The sequence below is a fragment of the Temnothorax nylanderi genome, unplaced genomic scaffold (genome assembly GCF_030848795.1).
Source record: "Temnothorax nylanderi isolate EJ_2023f unplaced genomic scaffold, tnyl_v1.0 TNYL_tig0059_pilon, whole genome shotgun sequence".
Classification (NCBI taxonomy): domain Eukaryota; kingdom Metazoa; phylum Arthropoda; class Insecta; order Hymenoptera; family Formicidae; genus Temnothorax; species Temnothorax nylanderi.
Genome location: NW_027249121.1, coordinates 1031545 through 1050813, shown reverse-complemented (window position 1 = coordinate 1050813; position 19269 = coordinate 1031545). Strand labels below are relative to the sequence as shown.

Genomic DNA, 19269 nt, shown 5'->3' with positions numbered 1-19269 from the left:
GTCGTCAGCGTGAGGGACTCGTATTACTACATCGTTCAAAATATATGTTTCCTTTCGTACGAGAAATTGCGCGCGTTTCCACACCTCGCAGATGCGTGTCCGAAGAAAAATGCATGGGAGAAGAAAAGATAAGAAGTGAAACGCGCCCGAAGCTAAAAACCGCATCCTCCGCAGATTAATACGCGAACCCGGGTCATCAGTTTGCGATCGACTGTCACTCATGAATTCATGATACTTGTCACGGTTACTTTCACCGCGAACCTGCGATCCATTCGTCTCTTATTGCGCATAATGCAAAAGACTCGTGATGAGTCTTCTGATTACATACGGCGACGAACGATCCCGACTCTCTCGCAGGACTTTTGTTCGAAGCTAAAATAGCTTTCGGTGAAGATGCGGCCGAGTTTGGATGCGTGTGATTATATACCTCGTTTCGCATTTCGACTATTGTCGAAGTGCATCACCGACTATTCGAACGGAGCAATCGAGATTTATCTAACAACCGAAATGCTTACTCCAAAGAGAGACGATTTGCGCGGGTGATGACTTTTGCAGGAAAAAAGTAATAAAATATCTAACGCATAAACGAGAATATCTAATATTTGCTAAACCTTTATCCAGTCTGTTCCAATGTCCGAGGACCAATCTCACCAGAGCCAGCTAGCTAATTCGCTTCAAGCGGCTCTTCATCCCTTTCCGAGGCTTCGAACTGTGGAAAGAGGCGAGGAACCGATAAAGGTATCCGCGATTAGAGTCAATCATCGTCGGTAAAACCGGCCGTAAATGTTCATCGGTACACGCCTTACGATTGCTGCTTCTCCCTGTGAATGTGACTAGTTCGACACTGCGGAATGTTTTCAAAGATCTCGCTTTGCGGCGAGGCGCCGTTAATCACGCCTCGCGAACACGTTACAGATTGGAACGAGGATCGTCGAGAATATGTCCTTTCCTTATACGGAGGGCGAGTCGTGCCGCTCGAGGCTGGGCGATGCACTTTCTCCCGGCAAGGATTTTAAGTTTCCATACGTTCGCCGCCTCTCCGCGCGACTTTGCCGCAACGTTACACGTTCGGTGCTTTTTTACGCTCGGTACTTTCGACTCCGTCGCGCGGATCGGCCTGCTACTTTCGTGTTTTCGGCCCTAGGCCCGTGGGGCGTTATAATTCCGGCTTTTCGTGTGTGCTTCGCTAACAATTAAAAATTTGTTCGCCTATTACTTATCATTTCGTGTATTTTTTGTCGTTTAAATTCAATTCACATTATTAGGGTATAATAATTAATTAATTAATTAATTAATTAATTATAATAGTTTCATTATAATTCGTAATAATATACAACATTTGTCAATAGATCATTTATGCTAAAACCCACTGCATGCTCGTGTCGAAATCACTCGCATTCTCTCCCATGCTCTCCCTGCACATACACACATACACACACAAACGTGCACGCACTGACATGCATACATATGCGCTCCGTAACACACATGCGCTCTTCTCTTTCTCTCTTTTCTATCTCGCTCTCTTTCTCCACGACATCGCTTAGCTTTCTCTCATTCTCTCTCTACACGCTCAAGTGTATTTCACGAAGTACACCTTCCTCCTACTTTCGCACACTCTCACGCCGTGGGACTGTACTGGCTTCACGCGTGGCTTATCTAACTAATTCATGATTTACGTGTGATTTCGGGGTATACGTGTATGTGAATGTGTATGTGTAAATGCACGTACAAAAGCGTGCACATCGGCACGCGGGCGCGCGCGTACGAGAGTCCCCTCTTTTCTTCTTTTAAGATTTACAATTACAAGCGACTCGTCTCCCGTTCTCGGTACCTTCTATATGTAAGCCATACGTATGTGTAGCCTACTTTGTAATGAAACAAAAAAAAAGAAAGGATACAAGATGAATGTGCGGCAATACCTTTGCATTAAAAACCGAGAAAATATCGAGAAAGCGATGGCATTTTTCTCTCGAAAAGCGGAGGAGAGAAAGATTACACGAATGATGCTCTTGTGTCGCGTATTGTGTGTACTATGTGAGACAATGATTTTTGTACATATTTTAAAATGTATTGCCGCGCGATATCGACACGACAAAGATGCGGAAGATGCTCTCGCCTTGGGAAGACGCAGAGTTTACGGACGTGACAAAACGCCGGCGTTTATATGCTGCCGTCTTTTTCCTCTTACTGTTCTTTTGATAAAATCCGACGAATGAACTTTAATCCATCCGCTCGTAGGCTCTCTCGAGAATAGTTCAATTAGAAGATTTCGCAGCCGCAAAACGCCGCTTGTTCCCTATTCTTTGGACTACGATCAAACAAATAGTAAACAGAACGAAACGTAATTCTGACTTGAGCTTCGTGGAGCGGAGGGAACTGAAAGCTAGAAACGTCCTTTCCGACTACGACGGCGCAGACCCGTTAATGACAATGATATGGAAGCGGCTCGCGCGACAATCCGCGAGTGCGCTTCGCGATCTACATCGACACGGAGTATTTGCGAGAACGGAGCGATTCATGACACGCAAATTATTTGTGTGTTTGTGTCTTGTGTGTATGTTGTGTGCGAAGAGCTTGTATTCCGAAATCGAAGCAGAGCTCGTACCTACGTCGTGCTCAAGCGCGTGACACGGAAGAGTCACGCGGGAAAACACCGACAAATCGCAGTTTGTGTGATGTATAGTAATTACCAACTAAAACGATGTTCCCCTTTCTTACATTTCGACGCATGTGTAACTTCGAATCTCGTCAAAACAAATACTCTTTCCACCGAATATATAATGTATCAGAAATACATAATATGTATATCAGAATACAGGATCTGCATACGAATTACACTTTAAAGCTATTAGATTTCTCTTCAATCCAAAATTGGAACGAATCATTTGTAATGACACAAAGACAAATGATTCGAAGACCCGAAGGGCACATTGATCGACAAGTAATATATCGATGATTTAAATAAAGTTTGTCGTTAAAAAATCTTATAAAAATCATCTGAATGCTAAAAGAAGGGAACATAACGAATCACAAAGAGCAATATAAAAATAGGAACATATGCGACGTATATAAACAAAATGAGGAACATATACATGATGTTTAAAACGTAACACGCAAGGAACTTAGTTCGGATTTACGTGTACATATTGTACGTGTTGTGTGCGTTATGTGCCTTCATCTGACATACATTGTATAAAGTATCGAATCACCACGCGCATTACTTATGTATCGAATAAAATGATAAGGTCCTAATGTTGCTGTTAAAAAGAGTCTCGTTAAAAATCAAAGCATAATCAGATTAGTGAACGTAAAGTATTCACTTAGATATATGAAGTTAGAATTCGACATATAATTCATAAGACGTGGGTACGTGCTGTGCTACGTGTCGTACCGCAATGTATTCTAAACATAAAACACGAGGCTTGTTTACAACGAATGTTAAAAACGTTTTTACAATTTTCTTTTTTCCTGCACCGTGGGGGGGTTGATTCCGTGTCTCGTCTCGGTTTTGAGAAAGCTTTATACTTATGTTACATATACCAACCGTGTTGAACCTTTGGAACGAAGTCTCTCTCTTACATATTTAGTGTGCAAAATATTCTTACGCTTTCCGTGGTTCGTCAAATAATTATTATTATATATAGTAATAATAAAGGATAAAATTCTACAACGAGCCCTCGGGACAATCAACGAGGCTATGCATTGGCGTTCGGTCGGTCCCCGCGCTTAAAAATCTTCGAGTCGAAGGTGACTCTAACGCTTCGTCTTCCTCACTCTTTCTCTGCTTCTCTGTTTACCTCACTCACACCCTCTCACATTCATTTTCTCTTTCTCTCTCTTTCTCTCTCCCATATACCCCGAACTACTATCACACCACGCATTCTGCCTAACTTGCACACTGACGTTTGCACAAATACGTACTTACGATATATATATAGTTCTTACAATATATTTTATATATATATTCATTTACTCTATTTATTATATCAATACTGTTGACGGATAGAGATTCATTCACAGATCGCACCAGAGCGGATAATCGTCTCTGACGCGCGTGGCGTTAACATTCCTCCTTCTCGCTTCTTCTTCATTCGCGAGCGATTCTTCACCCCCTCCCCCCAATCACATCGTTCCACATTTCATATTTAACATAATTTTTGACATAAAGTTTTTTTTATCACACGCTAAAACACTTTGATCTCCTCTATCCCGGAGATCGCCGTCCGTTCGCACGATGTCCCGAAGCGATATAGCGATCCACGAATAAACGGGTGGCAACTGCCGCTCTCCCCTTTTCCTATCTGGCGCTCCCATCATCCAGTTTCTTCCATAATCTTCCCGTATCGTCGTGGTGGATTCGGAGACACCGCGCTACCTCCCCTCCGTTCGAGAATTAGAAAAAACGGTACAAACTCGAGCAGATGCCGCCGCATATTGTCCGTCCTCTCGACAGCGTCGCAACATCAACGGCGTCAGCGGGTCGTACAACAATTTGGCGCGAAACCGAATCAGCAGTATCAGAGCACTTTTGCACAAACACGTTTCCCACTCACATCGAGTTCCAAACGTCGCTTCTCTGGTCTGATCATCTCGTTTTTCCGCGCGAAATGACTTCTATTTACGTACTGTAAAGTGTACTCATTTGTGACCGCGCTGCGCGAGGAAATACTCTATCTGCTGTAGACAGAGCAGTTGCTGCACCAAGCTCTGCAGCGGGTCCTGGCCCGGCTGGAATTGGCCCTGCTGCCCTTGGAGCCCCTGCGGCTGCATCAAGCCTCCACCAGTAGGCTGAGCAGACGTAGGCAGCAGCATCGTGGTGCCCGGACCTGACTGCTCGGCCAACAACTGTCGTTGCAGCTGTTGCGCCTGGTAATGAGCCACCGCCATCAGTTCCGAGGACTCCATGCCCATCGAGGCGGCGGCAGCGGCGGCGGCGGCGGCGGCGGCGGCCACGTGACCCAACTGCGGATGCTGCTCCGGATGATGGTGGCCCGGTGCTGCTGTTGGCAAGCCGGGCTGGCAGGCCAACGGCGGTAGCATGCCGACATGCGACGACAACCTGCCAGTCATGGAGCCGGCCGCGGAGGCCAAATAGGCGGCGGCAGTGGGGAGGCTAGGATTCTCGCCCCGCTAGGGAGCCACGTTCTTGGGCCTGCGCCCCCGTCGCCCCCTGGTGGGGGGGCGCGGGGACTCCTGGCCTCACTGGCTCACCGCGGGGCTCTTCTTGTCTTGCTGCTGTTGACTGGCGTCCTGCGTTCCCTGTACACCTGCGGCCGCACCCCCTTGACCACCTTGAACTCCCTGAAGCACACACATACATGCAATATCATGACGTGCTCTGAATAGTATTCTGAATATATAGTATTCGAAAATGGAATCAGTAATACCTTTTTTTTTAAACCTTCTATTTTATTTGTCTTTAATCTTCTGTCGAGTCAAGCATCTTTTAGTATTGGTTTTTCCGAGATATCAACGGAATAATGACACCTATCTCCGAATTCAGAAGTCAAGTAACTGTTTCAATATCTGATATCAGTTATTTTAATGAATATTAGTTCAACTGATTTGCAAGATTTGAAACTTGTTGAATATCCACATGTATTCTAATGAATTGCGCGCGTGTAATAGGCGCATTCTTCGATTTAACGCTTTGGGTTCGCTGTGAAGAAATGATTACCTGACTGCCAGGACCTCCCTGTGGTGGACCAGGACCACGATCTGGCGGCCAGGAATTACCCGGTGTCGGTTCTGAGTGGAACTGATGAGGATGTGGCGGCGGTCCACCGGACGCGTCATGACTGTGAGGATCCAGATTATTTGCGGCGTCGTATTGCGTATTTTCCAACCTTGTAATTAATCGCTCATCCTCATCACCGAACTCGCCACCCATCAAAGAAGGTTCACCCACGACCATCACATCCTAGATCGAAGTAAAGAAACATTTAGTTATCGCCTGTGCTTGTCGACGATCGTGCTACTTCAATTGAGAAAACTAATCGAGAGATCTACCTGCGACGCTAGAGAAAAATTTGGCCCTGGTGAGCGTTTTTTGCTAGGTGCGGGTGGTGCGTTGTTGCCCGGCCCGGACGTGCTGCCCTTCCGCTTTCTTCTTTTGCTAGCCGGCCGCTGGGACTCTGGAAAAGAAAGAAAATTGTCGTGAGCACGACGCCGCGCGCATTCGTCGGCCACGGTTGGCCACGTGTGTAAGCTACACACTGATAAACTTAAGAGCACTACCCAGCTGTGGACCTTTCTCATTATCAAAGGTCTCTGACACGCACAAGCACAAGCATGCATTGATAGACAAACAAACACATAGGCATATGTGTCAAGTTTATTTCTATCTTTCTCTCACGAGCACTCTCAAGCCACGTTTACAGAGAAACACGTTTGGCATCATACTATTTGGTGTTATACGCGCTTGGTTCCACGGTTTTATCGAGTTTGAACGAATACCGGGTAGATATATCCGAGCTATACAAAATCGCAAGTGAAATGGAAAACGCGGTGCACGTACAAGCACGATAAAGATAGCGACAAGCGGACGCTAGAAGCTTACATATCACGTAACGTTAAAAGCTCAAATAATAACCGAGTCATTAATATCAATTGATATAATTTGTAAAATTAAAATAAAATCAAAGTTTCAGTCATAGTAGTGCTTAATTTGATTGTAAAATAACTCAAACAACGTTCGGCTTAAATTCGATTAATAAAACAAGCAACGCAAAACTGTCAATAAGGAAAGTGCATCTAATTGTTGGAAGAATCGCTAAAACTCACGTTCGACAAGGAAAAACCGGTGGAACCAAGAATCGTGGCAAAGAGATAATGAAAATCGACGACAAATGCGTCATTTCGCGGATAGCAAAAACTGATTTCACGTTGTCTATTAGGACGGCCGTTCGGCTCCACTGGCTGGTGCTTCTCATGTAAAGCAACTGTTCTTCTACCTCTCTTACCCGGCGGGGCAACTATCCTCTGCCATTTCTGGAACAAGGTCGTCTTCAGACAATCACGGGGTGACAACGCGTACGCCTTGTGCCTCGACATTAGTTCCTGCATTGGCTCCAGTATAACGCATAACTGTAAAAAGAATCGTATATAATTTAACTCTGATGAAAAGTTACTAATTTCGATAGCGCATAAAATCTCTTTCAAGCCAGAGTGTACGAACAAATGTGTGTAGCATAAAATTTAGATGGTTCTAAATATTTCTACAATATTCTAATATATGTAGTGCAAATTAAACAAAATAACTTCTTTGAGTCCTAAAAAATTCATGGAAAATGTATAAATTTTCTGTTTCTGTCGATTCGTTCCGTATACATTCTCAAGCCGGGAACTATACTTGCGTACACGCATTTTCGCGTGAGTAACACTGTTACATCACGTTACGCGGCGGTGCGCGTAAAAGGTGAATAGCATAACTAATCATCTTCAATCGTAATCAATCGAACCCTTTCTTCGTCGTCGGCGATTCTCCGCCCGTGTGGAGAAATTATTCGAGACGCGACCGTTCCTACGCGTTTCCGAATATCGTATACCGGTTCAACAATGGGCGAGGACTTTCCCGACGTAACAATCGACGGGCTTTTCAACTGGCTCGAGACGATACACGCGGAATGTGCGGTTGTCCCCCCTCTAGTGAAAGCGCTTCCGAGCGCGGAAAAAAGGTGGCTCGTAACCCGGATAGCCGGAGATACTTTCGAGAAGGCAGGCGTATACCGTGTTTCCGATCTAGCCCCGCATCGACACACCTTCTTGCTGCAACAATTTTCTAACTATCATGTTGGTGATACGTTTTTCCGTTATAATTCAATTATAAATCAATAACGCAACGAAATATTCCTCCCTCGTCTTTCGGTATATTGATTTACACGCGTTTACTGCTAAATATGCATGTTATCATGTTGTTTTTCTTTGTTTATTCCAAACTTATGATTTAAATATCTGAGGTGTTTGCATTTATTTATGCCAAAATAATCGAGAAAGCACAACTTGATTTATACCTATTTCTTATCTATGAGTTTTTCGAAATTGGTCTCTTCGCTAAAGATTTTTTATTGTCAAGAAAGTTTAATAAAACAAGAAAATTTCAATTCAATTTAGACGCTGTCAATCTGATGCACTGATGCGTCAACGTAAAATTAAGACAGCACTGTGGAGAATACGTACTCTAAGGTAGTTGAGAGTGAAGTTGGACATGCCCTGCCTGGTGATGTTTTTGCTAATCTGCTCAAGCATCGTCGGGTCCTGCTGCATACTGACAACGCTCCTCGGTACTAACTCCCGATGCGTCCTCACCGACATATGCCACGACTTTATCCTCATGAGGTCGTCGAAGGTGAACTCCAATATTAACCTACCCTCCGTTAACACCTAAAATAAGTTTCAGATGACAATATCTGACTCGACTATTTCGAGAGCGCTTGATTTCGCGCGTCGCTGTAAAGAGAGTTCGCAGAACTTAAACTTCCTGCTAGGTAACAGTTTTTACAGAAATTATGGAGATCCAATTCAACTTTAATCTTTCCTCTCTTTATATATCTCTTTTTTAAAATCGTCTTTTCCAATTGTATCAACTCACGACGCGCAAACGGTAGTTTTTATAGCGAAATAATATATTAATTAAAAGTATATATTATATAATATATATAATAATTAATATATACATAGTACACATAATAATAAACTTTTCTATTACTGATCAGTGATCACAGTCGATACATGTTTATTTAAACTATGATAACGTATCAGAGATATTTCTTCGATCTATTTTAATTATTTTTGTTAGTCATTTTCGTTTAACTCAACAATTAGGTACATAAATATCAAAGCGTAGTTCTATACAAGTGCAATAAATTCTGCAGAGTAGTTCGTACCTTAGTGTACATCGGCTTTCCGTACTGCGTGACCATCGTGCACTGATCACAGTCCAGCGTTATGCTGGTGTTATGAAACGACTCCTTCTGATTCTTCAAAGTGTAGTAAAGTTCCGTCACTCCGCCATCGAATATCGAACGGAAGTACCTAGGTATTAACGTCCTTCCTATCGCTGAAAGGATAAAGATGGAAACGATTAGAAATAAATACCACGAGCCCGTTGCGAGAAAAGCAGGGCGATGATTAAGATCGACAGCTTAAGTCGATCAATATTGAGCTCTATGTTGAGCGCAATATTCTCCATGATATACGTATAACGCATGCACCTTTGCAAAATTGATATCTTCCCGAATAACTAAAAAACAATGCTAAATAAAACAAACTGTTACGTTTAATTTTCAATGTTTAATCCCACAACAAATTCTTGTCACGAAGAAAATTTTATTAAAAAGCGACGCAAATATAAATCGAAAACGTAATGATGACGGGAAAAATGACACGTGTGAGTGAGAAATATCTTCTTTTTCCATTTAATTGCAAAACGCATCTCGCATCGCACCGGGCTCGTACCGGGCGCGTCTTACCGCGCGCGGATGGCGGATGCCCTGTCGTTTATACCCGGATGACGACGGCATGCATCCGCACGACATGTAATCACGTTGTCGTCGTATATTTTCGAGACGGCGTGTGGAACAGACATTAAAATCTACCGACTGCAAGATTGCCGCGCGGTGGCACGTCATTATTTAGAGGAGAGACGGTACCCGCGTGAGCTTGCCGGCGATTAAGTATCGGTGACAATGTGTGAATCGCGTGCGATGTCGCAAAGATGTAAGAAATTATCTCGCGCTGGCGGAAATCGATTGCATTAACACAGATAACGATGAGTAGAATGTCGGGGAAACTCCGTCCGAGGGTTTATCACCTTGCTCTCGAAAAGATACTTTGCTTACAATTCAACTTTTTTCTTTGTTTTCATCTCCTTTCATGAAAATAAAAATACCTCACTCGTCTACTGCATTATTAAGACAGATCCTTTGATTGGACATGATTACGAGTTGAAAGAAAGCAGCTTCTTTGTTACTAATTAGAAATAAAATTCCGCACAATGATACTGGTCAAAAGTAAAATATCATAGTTGGGTTCCGCCTACTTACTTTCATTATGTACAAAACATTTTTAAACGTTTCTTCGAATCGTCGCTGACTGTACGAAACGCAAATATGATCAAATAATCGGTAATACTCACAATATCTCTTCGGCCCGTCTTCCAAACAGACGTGGAGGGTGAGGGTGGCGTCTTCCTCGAAGAACTCGTTCGCGAAGGACTCCCACCAGTGGTTGTCACTGTCCTGTGTACAGGCCAATAGAGAAAAGATTAGATACGTGGTGCGAAGATCTTACAAACTTAATTCGTGCACGTCTTGACATCATTGCACTGATTATTATCGCGGTCGACTTATTTCGCGAGTCGCGAATCGGAAACGAATCGTGGATAATAAATGAACGATTAAGAATTAGGCAGAGAAGAGGGACCAAAGTGCGACAAAATGAAAAGGGAGAGAAGAGAATGAAGAGGCGGTACTTTCTCCCCTTCAGAGAATCGCAGAAAAGGCAAAGAAGAGGAGAAAGAGAGAGAGAGAGAGAGAGAGAACTTGTACCTCAACGCTGAATAACGCATGACTGTCTGGCTTGAAATTATAGCATTCCACCCCCTCCCAGTCGTAGGAACTACCCCTTGGCTCTGTTCGCCACGCTTTCATTCAATTATGCATCCACCACTATCTCCCTCGCGCGTCTCCCCGCCTGGTCCATCTACACCCAAACCCCGCGGGCTCTCCTCTTGTTATTATTTTCCCGCGTGTGGCTTGGTCTCTCTCGTCGGCTTTTCTTACGCGCGAAAAACCGCCGTCATCAGTCGCTTTTGTGACGACCGCGATTCCCGGGAAAGGCCGAGGGCATCGCGAATCATTCCGCGATCGGCTTGAGATTAAGATTCGTTCGACTCTTACGAATAACGAATCGATCCTCCGAACGCCCAATTCAATTTCGATATATAATCCAATTGTGCGTCAGAGACGCACGTGTAATATGATTTAAAATGATATTCTTATATTTGTCATGAAATGCGATCCGCAATTATAGTTAAGTAAAATTCTTAGTAAAAGGATATTTCTCCAATATCGCATACTTCTTCGGTGACGTATTCCGTAAGGTGATTTGCATTCCCAAAGTGCAATAAGAATATAGATCGAAATGTGAACGCTCCATGTTTTATTTATTTATTTTTTTTTATGATAAAACACTCAATCCTAGAAAAGATAAAAAATAGATAATTTATAAACACTTCGTAATTTACGGTTATATTATATCATTTTAATTATTTTGCATAGAATTATGTTTACTTATTTTTCTTTTTCCATTACAGTACTAATATCCCGCCGACAAAACTAGATATATTGAAGAATAATTTATTTCAGTAATTTTATATAAAAAATCGATAATCAGATTAAATAGGTACACGCAAAAATAGTATGAAGAATATTGAAAAGGTATATAAAAATGTCTAACGACATTGCTATACATTCCAAAATACCATGATACATGCTCAGACCTAGATTGTTTTCTAAGCACATTTACTTCCACGCGACAGAACGCTCATTGTCGCAGCAACAATTACTGTGTTTGTCGTTTTAATTTATTATGCACTTCTACTGCCGCGCTTGTCTCTCAATGGGCACCTTTTAATTTTACATCGGAGGGGAGGTACAAACTCTCAGCGTTAGTGTAACGACAGAATCGCGCTCTATGGCATTAGCGAGTTTAAAGAGAACGATTAAATAGAACTTTGTAAGTAGATTTTCATAACGCGTGGAAGGCGCATTTATTTATTTATTTATTTTTTTGTTTGAAATATCGATCAGGTGGCCAGATAAATAAGATGCGAGTCGAGACGCGAGGGCGAATGAGATATCGTCCGCGAAGCCGGGACGAGTGCGCCACTCATGTCAAATCCGCATAGACAATCGGTTTCCGGGGCGGGCACCGACACTGCACTCGCGAAGATTTATTTCGGACGTAAGCTACGCCGTGCCAAATCAACCAAACTGTTACCACTCCCGCGCAAATTGATATTTCTGGCAAGCGCGGCTCGGCCCGGACGGAGGGAGGCCGAGATAGAGTAGGAAGGAAAAGTCGGCGAAACAGTGACGCGATAAGCGCGGCGGAACGAGCAAGAAGACGTTGCTCGACAAATAGGCGATATTCAATAATGTGCAGAGGCGGCCGGGAGAGAGAAAAATGCCTCCTAGGGGTTACGAGCCGCAACTCGATCGCCCACGATCGAGTCTATATATTTCGTGAAATAATTCTAGCGCGCGGCGATGAGAGAGAGAAAGAGAGAGAGAGAGAGATCAGCATTTAGAGTTCTGTCATAGGTCTAATGTGAATGACATGCGTTTCGATACATGTGTAATCTATTTCGATGTGCGTTATGTGCAACGCGCATGTACGTAAGTTGGCATAAATGCAAATATTATGTTGCATAAATTTATATCTTGGATATATCTGCTAAAAATTTATTTGCTCGTATTTTACACTGTTTCTAACATTTGTATATATAACGAATATGCCAACGCGAGTTCCTTCCCCGATAATGCGCACGGTAATTGCTTCAGTCGCGAAGAATCTCTATGAGCGTAAAATGACAAACTTCGCAGACGCGTTTCATAATCAATGTTTTCTTGTTCACGCTAATCTTGTTCAACGAATGAGAACTGAATTTACCTCGAATTAACTTCGAGCTTGGCGCGAATAAAAAATCGCGCAAGTTTTACGAGTCATATAATTAATGCCTTTCGGCCTTAGCTTCGCGATTCTCAAAACTGTCGAATATCGCGAAAGTTTGTCATACATATTTCAATACGGTAATTAACTGCTCATTAATCATTCGATCCTTCCGACCGACACAATGCGGATCTGACAGTTTTTCTTAATATTCCCGGCGACGTCAGTACATTTTTTTAGCATATCGGAAACGGTATCGCGTCATATCGGAACGCATGCAGATCGATGATTGAAGCCTAATAATAAAATAAAACGTAGGCCGCATTTATACGCGGTACTTCGCATTCCCGATTTAACGAAATTAATTAACAATTATTCAAAATGACAATCCGAGAAAAATTTATAGCTATTATGGGGGATGTCTGAAAAATTCATTTGAAAAGTACAGTGTCAAATATTTGTCAAAATTTCTTATACGTTTCCATAAATATGTGCGAAACATTCTAATAAATTAACAATTGTTATTAATAATTTTTCTTATCCATTGCACCGACATGTTACCTACTAAATTAACATATTTCGCGAATATACGATGAGTATTTGATATCCCCGCGAAACCTCTCGTCATGAAAGAATAATAATATATACTTGTTGACACATTGATTGATGGATATCCATCTTGGTAACCGTTTCGGTACAGTTCATTTCGTCATGTAGCGGCTAAACGCATACGTTTTTAATTCATACTAATCACGTTAAATGGTTTTATTTCTGACGTGGCCTTCTGTATTTAAAAGTTAAAGAGTTAAAAGAGAATAACAAACTATTTTTTTGTCATTCATACTAGCTTCTTTATATCTTAAGGAGCTATAAAATAAATGAGCGAACAATATTGCTGCATCTGCTAAACCGCTTTCTTTCTTTTTATCATATATTTTTACATATCGAGATCAAAAGATGAAGAGATTCAGAAAAACGAGATTCAAATTCAGTTGTATTTCCCATACTCTTATGTACGCAGCTCCTTCGATATTAATTAACGAGTCATGCGATCGACGAGCGAATAATGTACGATACGTACGGAATCATGCTTTTGCAATTTTCTTACAATTCGACTCGCGTTTCGGCCATTCTATCTGATTCTACATATTCCGTCCGATAATTCTCCCGTTTTGACCAAAAACCATCTCTCCCGGCGGCGGGCAAGAAATTCGCATTTGCGTCGTCCTCGCTGCGGCGAACTGTCGAAATTCAATATTATTCCCGCAATAAAAATTGGTTCCCTCTCCGCCATAAACTATACGCCATGCGAGTGACAAGGAAAATAACAAAAAGCGACGTTCATACATACGTACCGTATACTTTCATTCACCCAAGTTAATAACAGCGAAAATTGCGATGGTCGCGGGACAACGTACAGAAAAGTACGACGCTTGAATCCACGCCGACAAAAAGAGCACTCGCAAAAAAAGGCATACAGGTATTACACACATTCCGCAGTGTTTTTAATATTAAAATGTTAAAATATTAAAACTTATTAATAATATTCAAAATATGTTTTTAACATCATTAACAAATAATTGTACGAAACCCGATGTCGCGCCACTCTCTGCATTTTTAACATATTTCCAGTTTCCCTGCAAAATTATTTCGAGAAATTGCCGAAAATAGAAAGATATTTTATGTAACGCTCGGCTCGTCAAAATAAACTGCAGCTCTAACGTTACGTAGAAAGAAACCGACGCAGATCCCGTAAGCGGCGAGCGCGGAAAAAAGGGCGCGGACATAAATCGCGGCGTGATTTTCGCGCGTTCCGGACGCGCGCGTTTTTCGGAGCGGCCCGGCCGTATTAGCGGCGGAGTTAAATTCAATTTGTCCAGGGCCCCGTAACAGAGAGAAGGAGAAAGAGGAAAAAAACAAAAAGCGCGGAGGTCCACCACGCTCGGGCTGAGTCGTCCTGTCCGTCCGTTCGGACGCGCGTCGTAATAACCGGGTGGCGGCGCGAGGCCACCGCGCTTCCACCGGCTCGGCTCGGCTCGGCTCGACGTCTCGCCGCCGCGCCGCGCCGCGTCGAAAAAATGCCCGGCATCGAGTCTCCGCGAATTCCAGTCCGATTCCGGCATACCGGCGCGACGAGAAAGAATCCGTTGTAATTCCACGGTGTTACCAGGTAGCGCGTCGCGACGCAGCGTTACCCCGCTGACACGGCGGCGGCGGCGGCGGCGACGGCGGCGACGGCGGCGTCGGCGTCTCAACGTCGACGCCGTATTTTAAACCCGCCGCCGGCGCTCGCGACGAATAAATTTCTTTCCATCGATTCGGCCGTGCCGACCATTCTCGAGACTGCCCGCGACCGATGTGTCTTTGCCCCCTCCCCCCATGTCCTCGGTCTCCTCCCAAAATTCTCGCCCTTGCCCCCCCCCCCCCTTCGAATTCTCGCCGGCTAAGCACGGTTGTAACTTACGGCCGTCTTTTGATTCTCATCTCACTTTAGCACCGAGACTCTGCGACAGCCGCGTTTAACCCGCGTTAAACCGATGAGATACAGAAATTGAATAGTTGCATTTAGCGCTGAATACTTAGATCTTGATCTTGCCCTCTGCGAAAGGATGCTGGAGCTCATCATGATTTTTTCGAAGGCTAAGAGGCTGATGTAGTTGGATGTAGTAATTGGATGTAATTTAGATCAATTTAACTGTTATAAATTTGGAAAAATATATTTTACATTATAAATTCTACGTATGATATTACACAGAAATAAATTAATTCGCATAATATGTATAGAAAAGAAGAGAAAGCAATTATAGCTACACGGGCAGTATCAAATAGTATATTTTAAAGTTAACTATTTCGCGAATTAATTTATATTCGTGTAATATCGTTTAACAATCGCGTTTCTATACTTGCAAATATAGTAGAGAATTTTCTCTCGAGCTCGTGACGTGAATGCTCGAAGGCAGAATTGCATCGGTTTCAGTTCCTAATTTTTTTCAACCTGTTCGTCGCGAATCGACCGTCGAAATCCGCCTTTTTCATCCTACGCGTCCATTCTTCACTTTTGTGATTTTTCGCGCGTCCCGACTGGCAGCGCGGACTATACGCCGGGGTTGCCGTCGGTTCTTCGCCGGGACTGTACCACCCCACTGTTGTTAGGGGGGTGTGGGGAGACTAGGGGTGGTATATGATCGTGTATATACGCCGCCGCGAAAGTATTGTCGGCGCGCTCCACCTCTCGATTTTCTCGCGAAAATCCTTTTCGCGGGCAAGCCCGTGGCCCAGGTGATCGCGCGCTATATCAAAAATTTGCAAAAATTCCCCGCCGCACAACCACCATTTTTGAGAAATTTCGGGCACACGGGTCGCCGACAGATAGATTCGATAGGATTTCTCTCTAGCGCGACGAGCCCGGACAAAACTCTTCCGGCCGATCGAAGTATATACGGCCAGGGGCGGCGGCGCGAGGGACGAACGTAGGGGGGAAGTACGAGGGGATGGGGGGTACAATATGGGTTATCGAGGGGGCCCCACCCCCAGGGGAGAGCAGGGGCCCTCATTTTATTACCCAGGCTCCCATGACGGTTCTCAACCTTGGCCGAACTTGATCTTCTCTCCGCGTGTCTGGTAGCCTTGCACGCTCGTACTCGCGCGTAAGTTTCGCGTGTAAACACATCCGCGACAGACCGACCTATACTTATCCGCGGCCTCGATTAGCCCGCAAAAGGTGCATCGAATTTGCGCGTACGCTCGCGCTCGCGACGTGAAACGTGCGTGCGGGCACGCGAGCGCGCGCGCGCGCGCGCCGGCGCGGCGGAAGAACAACCGCGATGATATTTGCCTCTATTTTTATCCTACGCGAGAGTACGGTAGCGCGAGCGAGCGAGCGAACGACGTGACGGATGTGCGCGATGGAAAATGTGAAAAGTGTTCGATAACCGTGTAACGGAGGCTTTTGCATTCGATAACGTCATCTCGCGCAACGACGTCACCGCGCCGACACCCGCACGCTACGGACTCGCTCTCTCCCCTGGGGTCTCAAGTTTCCCTCGCGGAAAAAACCAATTTTTCCGTAGAAATCCGTCATTTTTACAAAAGGTTGCGTCGTCTCCTACAAACGCGACGCGTTGATGTATTAATAATGCTTATTAATTTCGTACTTATTAGCTCGCACTTGGATATTCCGGATGTACCGAGGGATGTCTCAGAAATTCGTTTCTTATAGAGGAGAGTTCGCTCAAGGGAATATTTTTCTTCAGGCAAAATTTTCGGGGGTGTTTTCCCTTTATATACCTCAAGTGTGGAAAGAAATGAACTACAGAAGGCTGATTACTTCGGGCAAAAAATTTATCGATTTTGACATTCTATCTGAGAGACGTGTCTCTCTATAAAACAAAATTTAATATATGTATATTCACCACTGGTACTGGAAATATTCAAAAATTCAAATAACAAATGATAATTTTTATCTCTCGATATAACAAAAATAATTTGTCACAAAATTTATAAACCTTTGTTTGTAAAAGTGTTTCTTCAAAGTGCAACGTACCGTTTGTGCTGTTTACAAACACCACCATTTCTCTTTCATCTATTTTCTGTACAAATGCAATCTGATCATACGAGTTTTCATTTTCAATCGTAAATACGTTAAAAATCCAAATTAATTTCCCTGAGTTCCCTCGTTAAATGTTACTTGTTCAAACATAATTATTTTCACGTAATATTAACAACGTAATTGCTTTAAAAATATATAAATTTTACGATCTTAAATGTATAGGTGAGCTCAATTACTTGAAATAAAGATAGATTCAAATCGCTAATCTTCACTCGAAAAAATATTCACTCGGAAAATCTAGAATTCCGCTCTGTATAAATCGTTAACGAGCCATGACGCTACTTCGCCGACGCCGTTCCTTACGCTGCCTTATCGTAATCGTGAAATTATCGCGTCCGCATGACGAGATACGCGAAAGTCGAAAGGGAAAAAGGGCCGGAAGGGCGCGTTAGCGAAAAGAAATGCGTGCGCGTGTAGAATCGCATATAGCGGGTGTGCAGGAAACCGCGCGCGGAGGGTAAATGAGGCGCCATCAGTCACAGTCAAAATGCTCCACGTCATAGCTGGGAGTGGATCTCTCTCGCGTACGTCAAAGTCCAGCGATGGAAATTAATGCACTTTCTTTCGCTGAGTAACGTGTGCCGAAACGGGGAATGCCCGCGAGATCGCGCACGGCGGAGGAAGAAAAAATCCCCGGCCGTGTGTGTGTGTCTCTCGCGGCATCCCCGTCCCTTTAATCTCCAATTTGTCGTGCTTACATGTAAAGCACGCTAAATACGTTTCTACTTCTACGTTAAACTACGTAGTAATGGACAGTTTCCGGTATGTTCGTATGTCCGCCGTACGTTCTGTTAGTTTTTTCTTTATATATAATAACGAAACTACAAGAGTAGTACTCCGCCCGCAAAAACCATACCTAGACGCAACTGGGCGACGTCGATATATTTCGAACCGCGAGGAAACCGTAATCTCACCTAAATATCTTTATGATTCTTGACGGATACGCAGTATCGGTGCGTGATATCATTATATCGCAGTGGCCCTTTGACAGTCCGATTTATATGCGTCTTTTTTTATCATTCCTATCTCGTAAGTTATTTTCTGCAGAATCGCGCAGGCACAAACGTTATAGACATTTTAGACTCGGACTGATATCGTTCTATCTTGTCGAAATATAAATCATACATATCGATCGAAGATACGTGAAAGCTCTGGAATTCGCGACCTTAATTCCGAGGGCAAACTCTGGGAGCCGGAAGTAGAAAGATGTGCGTTATCTACGCGGACGTAAGACATTTTTCGCATTCGAATCACGGAGCTTCGCTCCGCGCAGATTGTAATCGCTCCGAGGTATTGATATGCCGTAACGAATATATTACGGTCAATGGTAACGAGATTACTTCGCCGCAAGATTTACAACGATCGGAAACTGCATATAAATATCTCGGATCGCTTCATTAATTCAACGCGGCGTAAAAAAAGTCTCCGTATTATTACGACCGGGTCATGTATCACCTCGATAAACTGTATATAAAGGGTTACATGGAGAAAATACACATAATCCCGAGAAACTCGTTTTCATATCGGTGGCGAACCGGTTAAGAAACTTCTTCTTCTTCTTGCGCCGTTAATTACCGTTCAGTATACGCGAATACCGCCGCCTGCCTTTACAGTGTATCAGAACTCGTTTAAGAACGTTCACATTGTACATGGCGATTCTCGTCTTTTGTCTCGCAGCTTTAGTCATCATCTCCGTTTTTGCAGTGCGTCTTCCTTATACACGCAGTCTCTCTCTCTCTCTCTCTCTCTCTCTCTCTCTCTCTCTCCTTCCTATTCTTTTCATTTTTATCTGCTGTTTCATTCGCTCGTATCATTCCCGCGCCCAAGACAAGATAATACGTTCCCATCCTTCCTTTATTATCTTGCATCCTCTTTTTTTCCTTAATACTCCCCGCTATTCACTTTTATTTACGTTTACCGCCTCGGCTTTACGCAAACCGGCCGCCGCATAACGCCCAAGATCGCGGCCACGGCGAATAAAAATGTGT

General features: G+C 43.6%; 2 protein-coding genes across 12 annotated transcripts in view; both read right to left on the bottom strand.

The window, feature by feature from the left end:
* Window positions 1-1212: 1212 nt before the first annotated feature.
* On the bottom strand, window positions 1213-5072 carry LOC139773273 (uncharacterized). Its single transcript, XM_071707618.1, has one exon. The coding sequence runs from the start codon at window positions 5068-5070 to the stop codon at window positions 4639-4641; it is 432 nt and encodes a 143-aa protein (XP_071563719.1). The 5' UTR covers window positions 5071-5072; the 3' UTR covers window positions 1213-4638.
* A 98-nt stretch (window positions 5073-5170) lies between these two features.
* Window positions 5171-19269, bottom strand: part of Chi (LIM domain-binding protein 2 Chi) — a 140525-nt gene continuing 126426 nt past the window's right edge. For 5 of the 11 annotated variants that reach the window (XM_071707608.1, XM_071707607.1, XM_071707610.1 and 2 more), the window contains 7 exons: window positions 10136-10251; window positions 8886-9058; window positions 8179-8382; window positions 6954-7086; window positions 6010-6134; window positions 5678-5920; window positions 5171-5301 (listed from right to left, as the gene is read on the bottom strand). In XM_071707608.1, coding sequence (XP_071563709.1) covers window positions 5200-5301; window positions 5678-5920; window positions 6010-6134; window positions 6954-7086; window positions 8179-8382; window positions 8886-9058; window positions 10136-10251 — 1096 coding nt within the window. In that variant the 3' untranslated portion in view covers window positions 5171-5199. The remainder of the gene's footprint in view (window positions 5302-5677; window positions 5921-6009; window positions 6135-6953; window positions 7087-8178; window positions 8383-8885; window positions 9059-10135; window positions 10252-19269) is intronic. The other 6 variants (XM_071707609.1, XM_071707611.1, XM_071707603.1 and 3 more) reach the window with 3 other exon arrangements.

What these genes read in the sequence shown, in the direction of transcription:
- LOC139773273 (XM_071707618.1), bottom strand. Translation starts at nt 5,070, where the DNA reads ATGACTGGCAGGTTGTCGTCGCATGTCGGCATGCTACCGCCGTTGGCC.